The 14,771-nt window shown below is 44.1% G+C and overlaps 1 protein-coding gene across 1 annotated transcript; it reads left to right on the forward strand.

Annotated features, from left to right (window-relative positions):
* Nucleotides 1–14,667, forward strand: mtrex (Mtr4 exosome RNA helicase). The gene is made up of 25 exons (XM_080017788.1): nt 1–61; nt 147–209; nt 328–440; nt 766–940; nt 1,034–1,124; nt 1,258–1,382; nt 1,496–1,594; nt 1,731–1,851; nt 1,946–2,077; nt 3,594–3,673; nt 4,177–4,287; nt 5,109–5,210; nt 6,120–6,245; nt 6,904–7,054; nt 7,491–7,663; nt 7,754–7,822; nt 8,038–8,163; nt 8,261–8,371; nt 8,479–8,667; nt 11,147–11,310; nt 11,512–11,617; nt 13,361–13,417; nt 13,552–13,714; nt 13,809–13,913; nt 14,317–14,667. The coding sequence occupies exons 1-25, from the start codon at nt 8–10 to the stop codon at nt 14,367–14,369; spliced, it is 2,859 nt and encodes a 952-aa protein (XP_079873914.1). The 5' UTR covers nt 1–7; the 3' UTR covers nt 14,370–14,667.
* The last annotated feature ends 104 nt before the right edge of the window (nt 14,668–14,771 follow it).

A 14,771-nucleotide genomic window follows, 5' to 3' on the forward strand; every position in this document is an offset into this window, starting at 1 on the left:
AGACTTTATGCCCCAGGTAAAAATTGAGCAAGTTGAGACTGTGGAAGGATGCACTCATGAGGTAAAGGACCTTAATAGTCTTATCAATTTTAAGTCTTCATGTTTTGTAAATTCAATACCTTTAAGCTTGGATTGCCTGCAAACAGGTGGCTCTGCCTGCCAGTGCCCAGTACGTGCCGCTGAAACCCAGAGTTGGAAAAGCAGCCAAGGTACAAATGTTACGCTGGAAACAGTTGGAGAGACTGCACACAAAGTGCCAGTATGAAACATTAGAGCAGAATGCTGCTTATTTAAAGTCATTTTGAATCTTCCTTCTTTCTCTTGTAGGAATACCCCTTTATCCTGGATCCATTTCAGCGAGAGGCTCTCCTGTGTATAGACAACAACCAGTCTGTACTGGTATCTGCACATACCTCTGCTGGCAAGACTGTCTGTGCTGAGTGAGTGCCGTTGCTGTAAAGGCAAATTCTACCCTTTGCCTTAAGCACTTAAAAAATGCCCTAATTATTCGGTGTTGAAAGTGTCTCTCTCATGACACGTAAAATTGGGAAAGAAACTTTCAAAGTGCACATTGATAAGTTCTGACGGTGGAAAAAGGTGCTTGTGTTTGCTTGGCATCCCATACACGTTGTCCCCCAGGCTCACAATCTTACTAAGCCGATATAGACTATAGACCACTGTGAACCCAAACAGAATTAAGCTGGCAAAGAGAACTGCATAGATCCCTGAGAGCTTACTGATGTATCGCCTGTCCCCTCCGCGTAGGTATGCCATCGCATTGGCACTGAGGGAGAAGCAGAGGGTGATCTTCACCAGCCCCATCAAGGCCTTATCCAACCAAAAGTACAGAGAAATGTACGAGGAGTTTCAGGATGTCGGACTTATGACCGGAGATGTAACCATCAACCCCACCGCCTCATGCCTTGTCATGACCACAGAGGTGAGACGGCGGCGATGGCTTGAAAGTGTGGCGCGCTGGTGGTTTGAGCTGGGTTTATTAAGTGAGTTGTGACGTGGTGTCCTGACATTGTAGATCCTGAGGAGCATGTTGTACAGAGGCTCGGAGATCATGAGGGAAGTGGCCTGGGTCGTCTTTGATGAGATCCATTACATGAGAGATGCAGGTATGATCAAAAAATAATAATAATAAATAATAATAATAATAATACATTGACACAATGATACCCACTATGTCCATATTTGTCATGATGATGAAGAGATAAAACAACATTTCCCTGTCTTTTTTGTGTGTTTCAGAGCGTGGAGTTGTCTGGGAGGAGACGATCATCCTACTCCCTGACAATGTCCACTATGTCTTCCTGTCGGCCACTATCCCAAATGCCAAACAGTTTGCCGAGTGGATTTGCCACCTTCACAAGCAGGTGAGTTGGAAAAAGCTTCACTGGAAGAGTCACTCCATGTGTGGTTTATTTGAATTAATTCAGTCTGTTTATAAATCGTTAATTATGAATATTCTTTCCCCGTATTCCTGTAGCCCTGTCACGTGGTCTACACAGACTACCGTCCCACTCCTCTTCAGCACTATGTCTTTCCAGCAGGGGGCGATGGACTCCACTTGGTTGTGGATGAGAACGTGAGGACATTTACAAAATAACACTTCTCGAGTGTATGTCTCTGGGTGGTTGTTTTTAGAAAAGTCTCATTTTGGAGTGATGGGTACATGAGAGTGACTTTTTTTTCCTCATCTGCTCTACGTATCTGCTCTCAAGGGGGACTTCAGAGAAGACAACTTCAACACGGCCATGCAGGTGCTGAGAGACGCTGGGGACTCTGGAGGCGGCACCGGGGGGGCCAAGTGGGACCCAAAGGGACGTAAAGGGGGAACGAAAGGTGTGTTTGGCAGTGCGTGTGGCTGCTGTGTTGATGGGTGTTGTGTTAAGTTCTTCATTTTTATTTAAAGAGCGTGTTTGATACTCTTCCCCAGGTCCTTCCAGTGTGTTTAAAATAGTGAAGATGATCATGGAGAGAAACTTCCAGCCTGTTATCATTTTCAGCTTCAGTAAGAAAGAGTGTGAAGCCTACGCTTTGCAGGTATCCAAGCTGGACTTCAATGGCGGTGAGTGCATCTTTGCCTACATGGGTCTGTGTTTGTCTCTTACACTACCTTACTTACTCTGTGTAATATGGCCAATCTTAACAAAGACATAGCATCTGTGTTGAACTCTAAACATGAATGGTGTGGTTTCGGTTATGGTAAGGGTCAGGGCTTATTTTTTCCCGCATTGGACTCTGCTGCTTACCATCTGACCTGTCTGTGGTCAAGTTCTTCTTCCTCTGTTTTTTTCTCTTTAATAAAATAGGCCATTAAAAAGACCTTTGCTAATCCTGTTTGCTGCTCTGTTTACATGTTGTAGTGGTGTGTTTCGGCCCAGGGCCAGGGAATGAGGGGGGTGGGGGGGGGCAGCGTAGCGCCATTTGACATTTATTTTATTGAAACGTCCAACCAAACTGTAGCACGTGGGGAAAAAGGGAAAACAAAAAGGCTCGCTGGAAAATAACAGAAGAGTCCACATGTATTAATACATATATACATAAGTTCAGGGCTTAGTCCTGTCGGTGCAGGTTTCATTCTGCGCAGCGTCTCCTCCAAGCACCCATCCCTGGTCTGGGATCGGAAGAATCAGGGGATGTCCTCCCTTGATCCGCCCGATCCCCAGCAGCTGGGCAGCCACAGGATGGGAGCCTTCACCACCTGTCTGCAGTGGCGGCTTGACCACGCCCACTTGGTCTACCACACATACATTAAATACATCAAATACATTATTATTTTTTCCATATTCATGGCAGTAAATGATGGCTTCATCTTGATCTAAGTGGCACACATACTAAGGGAGGCTTAGTTAGTTCTGACACACAATGCACAATGTGTCTGTTGAAGGGTCTTTTTTTTATCTATTGGTTGAGAGTTGTTTGTATTCTGTCAGCAAACATCTGTTCTAACAGATGAGGTGCAGTGTCTACCCGGTACCAGGTTTTACTGCAGACTACAGGGGTTTAGGAGGCTTATTATGAATGGACATCAGCTCTTTATTAATCTGTTAATAATGGATGTTGTTTATTAGATTTTCTTGGGAATTTTGCCTCAAATAAATCATTTGAATGTTGTATGTGAAGCTGTTGCTTGTGTGGACTCAGAGTCACGCTGGGAGCCACGTAGGCCCTCTCCCCCTTTCCCACTTTAACTGTCTCTCTTCTCTGCGTGACACCAGTTCAAGTCTTGTCTCTCTCACACCATTTGACACATAAATTCAGAGCTTCGTTTGTGGGATGCTAATGATTCCTCCGACTCCAGGGACTGACTGGTGCTAGGAAGCAGGTTTAGAATGCTGCTCCATATAAATAAAGGACAGTTTGGCACTTTATTCAGATTACACTGATGACAGTATGCTCACTAAATGACAATATATTCTTACAATTGGGAGTTGTGGTTTTTATAAACTTTCTTTGGTCTCGTATATTTGTGTCTGCATCGTTCCTCGGAATCGCTTTTATTTTAGTGATTAGTTTAGTTCTGTGGAATAACGCTCACGTATACTGCTTCCCTCCCTTTTTTATTTATTTTTGGGCTTCAGATGAGGAGAAAAGGCTGGTTGAGGAAGTGTTCAACAATGCCATTGATTGTCTTTCTGATGAGGACAAGAAACTGCCACAGGTCAGAACAGTTTTTGTATTTCTCTCCGTGATTGTTTACATCATGTCATTTATTGTCAGTCCAGTCCGTCACACTTTGAAACAATAGTTTACTCTTCCTTTGGGCCTTGTGATACATTAAAACACCCCTACTACCTGATAGCCATGTAGTCTGAGGCAGGACAATTAAAGAGCCTTGGGGGAAACAAACACATACATGCCACAAATGTCACTCCTGTAGTGATCACGTGCAGTGTTCATGGGATCCATTCACCGAAATCAACCTTGTCCTGAGGAAGAAAGTGTTTATATTTGGAAGAAATCTTCACACGCCATAAAAGGCACTCAAGTCTGTTCAATTAAACTTAAAATGTGTTCTGGCAGACATACAATTGTCATTGTTACCCTTCCTGTCCCCAATGGTCTTCTCACAGAAATCCATTCATTTTTACTATTGATGTTCATTCATTAATTATAATAGTGGTGATAAACATAAATAAAATGGGTGATGTGTATGTTGTCCAGGTGGAACATGTGCTGCCTCTATTGAAGAGGGGTATTGGTATTCACCACGGAGGCCTTCTACCCATCCTGAAGGAGACCATAGAGATACTGTTCTCTGAAGGTTTGCTCAAGGTAAAATAATCACTGTACATCAATCACAGCAAGTTGCTCATTTTACTATTATGTGACCTATGACCTAGGGTGGGATGAATTACTGCTGCCTAGACTAAGGCTCACTAGGTTTCTCAATATTTATATTATTGTTATAAATCAAACGGTTTTTTTTTTGGGGGGGGGGGGTGGGGGGGGGGGGGGGGGTTTATTGGTATTGATATTCAGTATTTTTTATTCTTTGGCATTCAGAATCCTACCAACCTAATACTTCACATTTCTTGTATCTCTGGTATTTGTTACCTCATTTACTTGTTGGATTGATTGTTTGTTTTGTACAGATCTTGGAACAGATTTTAATCAAGTTTTTGTTTGACAGGTTCCTCATATCACATTTTGAGATTCAGATTGCGACTAATTATATTAATTAAAGTAATGGCATCTACTGTGTTTATCCACTAGGGGGCTCCAGCGCCTTAACTAGTTTACTTCACCATGGAGCAGCATTTTACCAGACTCTTATAGTATATTATTACCCAGTGGGGTTGTGACGAAAACGTGCTGGCCTTTGATACTTGCGTACTCCACTTAGTGTCTTATTAGTTGTCTTGTGCAGCATTTGTGTGTATTAAAGAAGCTTTACTAATCCTGGAGGTTTAAGGATGGCTACATGCAGTTCGCTTTGACATAGCTTCAAGAGTTTGGGATATTAAGTTCCAGCAATAAAATACTTTTTTTCTGTAAAACTATCAAAAAACAACTAGACAAGACTAATAAGAACTGATGGGGAATATTATTGACATAAGGACGTCAATTTCCCATGACGATTCTTTTTTCCGCAGGCCCTGTTTGCTACAGAGACCTTTGCAATGGGTATCAACATGCCGGCCCGCACTGTCCTCTTCACCAGCGCACGCAAGTTTGATGGAAAAGCTCACCGCTTTGTAAGTAAAAAAAAAAAAAACCACAATCTGTGAGTTCCTACACATGTAATAATACACATAATAATGGGAATTTGTTTTCTCATAACGCCTTTTTTATGTATATAAAACCCTGGAAACTCTTCTTAAGTTTGGTCCAGTGGAGCCACGCTGCTGAGAGGCTTTATAAGGCGCGCTGTCTGTCCCGTTTATATTGTCACATAAACAGTCACATATTGTTTATTGTGTCCGAGGCCATGGATCAAACTGCCCTCACTTAAAAGGGACCCTTCATCTTTTACTCCGTGCATGTAAACCTGCAGTTTAGAGGCACACACACACTTGCTCATAAACATTCGTGTGCACATGGTTGCACAAAACCTCACTGCAAGAACATTCGACCGAGAAGTTCATCAGGAACATCTGGAGCCTCGGACGCTGCCAAGCTCCACGCAGGCACGCTCACTTGCAGCACTTTTCTCTCCTTCTATCACACTCAGTTCCGGTGTCTGAGTCAAGAGCCCCGATGTAAACCGGGGTTATTTGAACGCAGATATAAAAGGATCTTAATTTTTTCCATGTTTGTTAGCCAAAGACGGAAAAACAAAATGTGGTTTTATCAAATCCTTGTGTGGTGCCGGAAATACTGGGATTAGCTTCAAACCATGGTATTATTTTCTATATAAAATTAAAGGTTACTAGAGATTCACTTGTACAGGCCTGGATGGACTTAGCTTTTGATATTTTGCAATCCACTATAATGTGTCTTTTACTGCAATATTCAGCCATGGTACGGTAGTTGTCATTTAGCCGGATTAGTTTGCCTATCTGGCGGTCGATCAGAACAACAAATGTGCACTTTTATTTCAATTAAAATGGCAGCCTTTGCAAAGCCACCCCTTTTGTGTTGTTGTCTTTGCCCGTGTGGTCTAGATCACGTCAGGTGAGTACATCCAGATGTCCGGCCGCGCCGGGAGGAGAGGGATGGACGAGAGGGGGATCGTCATCTTCATGGCGGATGAGAAGATGAGCCCCGCTGTGGGTAAACAGCTGCTCAAGGTATGATGGATACAGTGCGATAAAGCTACCACTGGCAATTTGCAAGATGTCGTCGTTTATTTGACTTTGAATGTCCGGACACTTGTTAGCAATCGACGCATCAGGTGGCGGTTATCACTTCCTTTTTTTCAAGAGAACTGGCTGTACAGTTCTGCTTTCAGAGTCTCGTCCAAATGTTCACCAGAGAACACGCTGTGGCCTTATCTAGCCGGACGCCTGTGGGTGGCTTGTAATTAATGCCGGGATAGAACAATGTCTCTATTCTTGAGCCGTCGATCCGAGATAAAATGTCCTAGTTTCGATCCCTAACAAAGCAATAAAAAAAGACACCCACACACACTTCCAATACCAAATTGGATAGGTGCTGGATCAAAAAAGTCTGCAAGATCTGCACACCAAAATAGCTTCCGGTTAAAGGATTTATTCAATGCGGTGACCTTTCAAGCACCTCAGACTTGTGATGCACCAGAGAGTCGTCATCTTTAAATTCCCTTGTTACCCCCAGTTTCCATCCCCTCCTGCTCCCCGGGTTCAGACGGTTGTTCTGACCCATCACCCCAATCAGAGTGATGAGGTTGTTTCCCCGTGGAGTTTTATGAAGTTCCTATTTGTTGGTTTATCTGTTATCTATCTGTCCACCCCCTACTCTGTGGTGCAGGGCTCTGCAGACCCCCTGAACAGTGCCTTCCATCTCACCTACAACATGGTGCTCAACCTGCTGCGCGTGGAGGAGATCAACCCGGAGTACATGCTGGAGAAATCCTTCTACCAGTTCCAGCACTACAGGGCTCTGCCCGGAGTTGTGGAGAGTAAGTCGGCCGACGTGGCGACTTTCTACTGAATGTTTGCATTTTACCTCGTATTTTTCAGGATTCCCCCGTCCAAGGCAAAAGTATCATCCAACCTCTTGGTGCGTGATTCCATCTAGTTTTAAAGTTCTCATTAGAGGAGATTAGAGGAGAGTATTTCTCTATACATTTGATGGTTTGAGCCAGCTGGTGGGTTTTCCCTGATGTCACTTATGCATTGTAACAACTTGCATCCCATCCCCCAAAAATAACCAATCCTGACAAAATCAGGAATGAATAATAATTAATTTGTTTTAATCATATTGTGCATACCAAAACATCTGGTGTTTGCACTGTAAAAATGTGAATACTGCGTCGCCTCACTGCCATGAATGGACTTTGGCGACCGCTCGGGCTGTCAGCCTGAAGAAGTCACGTGTCTGGTTTCTCCGCGTAGAGGTGAAGAAGTTGGAGGAGCAGTACCACGGCATCGACATCTCCAACGAGGAAAGTGTCATAACTTACTATAAGATCCGGCAGCAGCTGGCCAAGCTGGGCAAGGAAATCCAGGAGTTCATTCATAAGCCCAAATACTGCCTGCCCTTCTTACAGCCCGGGCGGCTCGTCAAGGTATGGTTCTCGCACGCCCAGACACAACGAGTGAAACGCATTCATAACCGCTGCTCACGTTTATAAAGAGGAGGCTGTGGCGTTCAACAGGTAAAGCACCGTGACGCTGACTTTGGATGGGGAGTCGTCGTGAACTTCTCAAAGAAGTCCAATGTTAAGGTATGTTCATTTCACACCACCACATGCACGCTCTTTATGTTGCTGTACGTACTGAATGCGGAGGGGAAGCCCCGAGACACGCCGGACCCCTGGAACCGCCCGATCGGTCACCGGTTTACGTTTTTGCCGGTTTGCGTCCGTGTTGCGCCACGCGGCCACCTTCCCCGCAACGAAAAAATGGATTGGCATTCCCTGTGTTTCGTTTGGCTGTCTAGGCCGCGGCCGACGCGGAGCCGCTGTACGTGGTAGAGGTTCTGGTCCACTGCAGTAAAGAGAGCGTGAAGGATGCCGCCACGGAGGCCGCCAAGCCCGCCGCCCCAGGGGAGACGGGAGAGATGCAGGTGGGCCGCCAAGTACCCCCTGTTGTGAATATGCATTCTCCATTTTGGGTGTGGACGTTATTTAAGGCGATTTTCATTTGCGTTATCATTGTACCAGGTGGTCCCGGTGATGCTGCATCTCCTGACCTCCATCAGCTCTGTCCGTCTCTACATTCCCAAAGACCTGCGGCCCTACGACAACAGACAGCTCATGCTTAAATCCATACAGGTACGAGCACGACAACCTCGAGGGAAGCGAACTGTGTAAGAGGAACGACAAACAGGAAACGGGAAACCCTGTTCACATTGTTTGTTCCCCTTTCACCTCCCTCTCAGGAAGTGCAGAAGCGTTTTCCAGACGGTGTTCCTCTGCTGGACCCAGTGGACGACATGGGCATCAAAGATCACTCGCTAAAGAAAGTTATTCAGAAGGTGGAAGCCTTCGAACACCGCATGTACTCCCACCCTCTGCACAGTGACCCCGCCCTGGAGTCCGTCTACTCACTCTGTGAAAAGAAAGCCCTGGTGAGGAAGTGTGTGTGGGTGTGGGTGTGTGTGTGTGCGCGATTAACATCACAATGCTGATTAGCTAAGTCCTTACATTTAGGAAGTGGCTGTACCAGTACAGACAAAGCTTCTGTAAGTTTAACTATAGAAAAGTACAGCCACAGTTGTTGACAAATATGCTTACCATATGAAATTAATTTGGGTTATTGATGTAATTTTAAATTGAGGACACAAATTACAGTTGGCCTGAATTTGCTTTAAACAGATTTGGAGTAATTTATGAATTACGTCAATATAATTGACCTTATCAATCTGTTGTTAAAATACAATTATGCAGTAGCAAATTAAAATAATCTTTAATATTCCTCTGATATTAAAAACATATTATTGGGAAACATTAAGATAGCACTTCCTGGAGCCTGAATTTGGGCAAAATTAAAATTGTTATTTACCAATGGTATTCTAAATACTACTAAGAAAAACACTCCTGGAAGAGTGCCATTTGCTGGTACAACGAAGGAATCCATGAAGCATTGTTTGTATTGTGTTGGTGTGGGTCTGTCATGTTGGAGCAGATTACTCTGATGTGGTGATAGTCAGGGATTAGCCTTCACTTCTATTAGTATCTCCAATCCCTGGATGGCCATCTGGGAAAGAGCTGAGGCGACACCTTCTAAAACACGCCCACTTCAATATACCACGCCCACAGCTAACAAATCGGCCGCAACCTCCTGTTTTGAAACTGAAACGTTCAGAAAGCTGTCTACCGTTTCTCAGCAGTAAGTTAAACGAAGGTGTGTGTGGGTGTGGGTGTGGCTGGGGGCCAGATAAATGAGCGGGGAGGGTACTGCATTGTGTGTGTGATTCAATGACGGAAATAATTCCATAGAAAACAATAGCGTGCATTTATTGAGTATTTAAACTACATCCCTCGGATTGGACCAGATGCTACGACCTGTGGTTCTGTAAGCCCACTCTGTAATCCCTCTCCTCTCACTCAACATCCACTGATAGGCAGAGCACTGAGCGCTACTTTACTATCCACCGAAGTGTAACGCTGCATTGTGAGGTAAAATGGGAAGTGGGAGAGTTATAATAAAAGCACAAAAATGTGACCGTAATGTTAGCATACAAAACATGAGTTGCACCGATCGATCGGCCGGATGACCGGAATTGGCCGGTTTTCACCGGCCGATCAGCGTCAGATATATTTTCAGAATCTGTGGCGGTCAAATGTACACGGCCAATACCGTTCTCATGAACTGTACTCCTAAAGATACTCCCATACTCCAACCCGGTACAAACGTAATGTAATGTAGTTAACGCTCAAAAATGAGAGTGAAAGAAAGAATGTCTGCTGTTTGGAGGTACTCCAAGGTAATCAAAGAAGATTAGATCAATTATTATCAATTATGATTATGATAACCTGTCAATATTCTAACAATGTGCAGACTGTGTACCGCTGTCACAGCGTCACTCTGCTCGTGATGAAAAGTTTGACTCTTTTTTTTTTTTTTTTTTTTTTTTGGTTATTTTTTGGTTGACGAGTCACTCAGTAAAACGAGTCGTTCAATTCTATTCCGCTGATTTAATGCACAGTGAGCGAAGGAGGACTTCAGTGAACAAGAGTGTGAAGGGTTCATTCATTTAGTTAATTTGTTTATTTTTTTGTATGATTGCAATTTATTTGCAAATTTACCATATAAATATAATATAAATGTATATTTGCACTTAAAGTTAAAAGGGACTTTGATTTGAAGTTTGAACTGGACATCTCCGGTTAGTTATATGTGGAGTCCTACTAAAACTCAGTGAGAGTCACAGGTTGAGTTATACTGTAATTAAGTGACAGTCCCATATCCTGTTTTATTGGAACTCAGTGACAGTTCCGTGTTCTATTATTGTTCCATTAGTGAATAATAAACCGGGTCAAAATCAGCAATCTCACTATTGTGGTCACTAAAAATTGCAGTGTAGTCTGTATGTGCAGCTGTCCTGTCACGTGAGGGTCATCAGATCACATGATGTGTTTGTCGTTGACGCGCAGCAGATCTGGATCTGCAGGTCAAACTTAAAGAAAAAAAATAAAAATAATAATCTGGAATAGGAATCAGCCAAGGAAATTGCAATCAGTGTATCCGTCGTTGGTAAACATGTTCAGTAACTTTACGACATGATGCATTTCAAGGCGTATATCCTAATGACATAAATTACTATATATATATATAGATAGATATAGTTAGTTAGCCGTCGTAGCTTGCATACGCTGTGATGAGCCTCGTTACGAGACGCTACGGTGTGACTAACTGATGGAGTCATTTAGCTGGAGTAACTCAAACGCAACAGAGACCCTGTTACACTGTACACACAAAGTATTTTCCCAAGGTTGGCAGGCCCTTCAATGTGAAATAGCTGGTAGTTATTAAAGTGCATTTAATGTACTTCTACATAATTATATTCGGGCTGAAATGAGTTTACTCTGTGTTCTTTGTCTCAGATCGCAGCGGACGTCAGGTCTGCCAAGCTGGAGCTGAAGAAGGCGCGGACGGTGCTGCAAATGGACAAGCTGAAGTGCAGGAAGCGGGTCCTGCGGCGGCTCGGCTTCGCCACGCCGTCGGACGTCATCGAGATGAAGGGAAGGGTGGCCTGTGAAATCAGCAGGTGTGAAGGAACCCCCGCCCGCGAGGGTTTCAAAAATACCCCGATTAGGAGGCAGGACGATGGGCGGCAAAAACCAAAACACCACGGCAAATTATTCAAATTCTGTTTTTGTTTATCTCTGTATACATCGACCTTTGTGAATGTGATCGGACTCGACACGTGCAGTTTTTTTTTTTATTTGTGCGGTGCTTGTCTCTGCAGCGCTGATGAGCTGCTCCTGACTGAAATGGTGTTCAACGGCCTCTTCAACGACCTGACGGCAGAGCAGGCCACGGCGCTGCTGTCCTGCTTCGTCTTCCAGGAAAACGTGCGTGCGCACACACACACACACACACATACACAAACACATACACACACACACTGTCATTCCTTTAAGGTATTTCCCCCCCGTCATACTCGTACACACACACACACACACACACACACACACACACACACGTTCTTTTACAGCGCGCGCGTGCTGATAGAGAACCTGTTTTCCTCCCCACATATCTGAGCTCCTAAATGCCTTTTATGGCCTCCAGTCTTCGGCTAAAACAAAAAACTTGAGTTTGAAATGTTTGTCTTTCCTAATGAAGTAGTTTGACTTAAGGCGTCGCTCCCCGCGTCCAAGCGTTCCAACAAACCGCGGCGTTGGCTCCGTGCAGCCGCCTGCTCTGCCCGGGTGCTGTGCAGCCGCTCACTCCAGCGCCAGAACAGAGCTTTGGACTGACAGAACCACTTTGCCTTATTCCCTGTGTGTTTGTTCTTGTTCTGCTCTCTCTCTCTCTCACTTTCTCTCTCACTCTCTCTCTCACTCTCTCTCCCTCCCACTCACTCTGTCATGCACACGCACGGTGCATGTGGCAGCTGCTGCTCTCCATGTGCTGTTGGTTTAGAGAGCAGCAGCTGCTTTCAGCATATTCGTTGCGCTATTTTCTGCCTCTGGATCTGTTTTATTCGCCAGCTGCATTTACATATAATGGGAATTCTGGTGAGGTTTTGTGCATTTCTCCAGGCAATTGGCATAAAAAGCTAAATATTATTGGAGAATAATAATACAATTAAATTGAATAAAAAGTGAAGTAAAGATATATACAAATAACCAAAAAACGGAAAAGTCTTGCCTTGACATCCTTGTACGCTGGAATTATTTCACAGCACAATGGAAACCGCTTATGAGGGTCAAAAAGCTTGGGACAGAATCATTCCTTTAAAAATGCTATAAGTGTGCAGCAGTGGTGTCAAAGCATAACAGAGAGGGAGCAGCCGTTTCTCATTTCTCACCCCAAATTAAAAAAAATATATATATATTTTCCTCCGTTTCCGAAATTGAAGGAAACAAAAAAAGCCCCGTGCGTCCCATGTCAGGCTCCGCAGAGCCATTGATACTTTTAGACGGTTATTTGCATTAGAAATAAAGGAAAAGGGAAGGGGGGGTCATAATAATCATCCGCTTATAGTGATCAATTTGACCCGGACGGAGGTGATCACTTTAAGTGGTTCCCACTGTGTTTGAGTGTAATGAAAAGATCTGCACTTTTCACCGAGGTAACCAGTTTTTTGTTTTTTTTCTTTGACGCATTAAATTCCTTCAGCTGTGTGCGCATCGGTGTTAACAGTCAAGTGTCGAAGAAACTTGAAACAAACATCACATGACACACATCACACATCATTGTCAACGTGTCCTGGAAGATTTCAATTTCAAATATTATCAGTGTTTACTGAGCTTAAAATCAACTGATGAGCCGGCTCTTATAGAGAATGACATCATCAAGGCGTGTAGACGTATAATATTTTTTATTGAATATTCAAAATTAAATAAGTCCCGTCAGTTTACGCCATTTCAAAAAATTTAAAAGAAATTAAAATGACGAATATCACTACTTGAAATCAATTAATTTCCGTTTGCGAACAATAAGTAACACGTGCGGATACATTAATGTTTTACTAAAATAAAATTTGGATCAAATCAAAAACGGAATAAATACGGTCACGGGGTAAGTCAGTCAAATAAGTCACGGGGCCCATTAAACAGTTCTCGGGTAATATTGTTATGGTTGCCTTCCAGGCCAGCGAGATGCCAAAACTGACCGAGCAGCTCGCCGGACCTCTGAGACAGATGCAGGTATGACTTCAAAGAACCGTTCGTACTAGACCCAAGTTGTTATTTTTATTATTATTATTCTTTTTTTTTTTGCTTTAAAAACTTCATGCGAGCGTTCAGCCCAACGGTCCCTCCTCCGGCGTGCTCTTCCTCAGGAGTGTGCCAAGCGCATCGCCAAGGTGTCGGCGGACGCCAAGCTGGAGGTGGACGAGGAAACCTACCTCAACCAGTTCAAGCCCCACCTGATGGACGTCGTTTACACCTGGGCCAACGGAGCCTCCTTCGCCCAGATTTGCAAGATGACCGACGTCTTTGAAGGTGTGTGTGACGTCACGGCCGCGCATGACGAAAGAAGATAAATACCGTTTTTTGTATTTAATATACAGGTAAAGCGGTGTTTGTCTCCCCGTAGGAAGCATCATCCGCTGCATGCGTCGTTTGGAGGAGGTTCTGAGGCAGATGTGCTCCGCAGCCAAGGCCATCGGCAACACGGAGCTGGAGAACAAGTTCGCCGAAGGTGAGAAACCGTCAAAACCGGATTTAGAAACAGAAAACCCAAACCTCCAACCGCTGTGGGTCTTGGTTCCGCTAAACTGCTGGGGGGCGTCGCATCTCTGCTTCAGTAGCTGACGGAGCAGACGTTGACCCCGCGGGGTCACAGGACACTTCTGCGATATTTTATGTATTTTCAATGAAAATTGTGGGAAATATAGGTTTGAAATATGATCATTTCTATCAACCCGTTTGGAGCTACCTCCTGCGCCCTGTGACTTAATAAAAAAGAGCCTGAGTGATCATGCTGGGCCACGGGCCCCAAAAAAAGAAAAGGGTTGAGAACCCAAGAGGAAGCGCTTAAATGTTTATATTTTCAACAATGTTCACCGAAGTTAAGATGTCCCCTTTTGACTGTGTGTTTGCAGGGATTACCAAAATCAAGAGGGACATTGTTTTTGCTGCAAGTCTTTACCTGTAAAGTGCCTTCCAGCTTCCCGATGCAGAAAAGACCCGTGTCCAGGCAAAGTCCTTCCCCCGTTTCTGACTTCTCTCTGTGTCCAAAACGTGGGTCGCTTGCTGCAGCGGTGGCTGGAAAACTCATTTTTCTAATTTCTGTCGTTTCTCTGTGAGATGATTAAATGTCCATCTTCATAAGCAATGGATGGATCCTAGGAGCTCAGTGTGGGCTGTGTTTGTGAACACCGAGCGAGTTATTAGCCCTCAATGTCTTCCATCTTGTTGAGTATGTGCGTGTTTCGTTGAGTTTTCCGAACCCTTTGAACAGCGTATGTCATAGAATTAGGCGATATCACGTTAGAAAGGATTCGCCTTTTTTTTTTTTTTTTTTTTTTTATGATACAAAATGATAGTTTTTGATTTT

This window comes from Zeus faber, assembly GCF_960531495.2.
Source record: "Zeus faber genome assembly, chromosome: 17".
Lineage (NCBI taxonomy): Eukaryota > Metazoa > Chordata > Actinopteri > Zeiformes > Zeidae > Zeus > Zeus faber.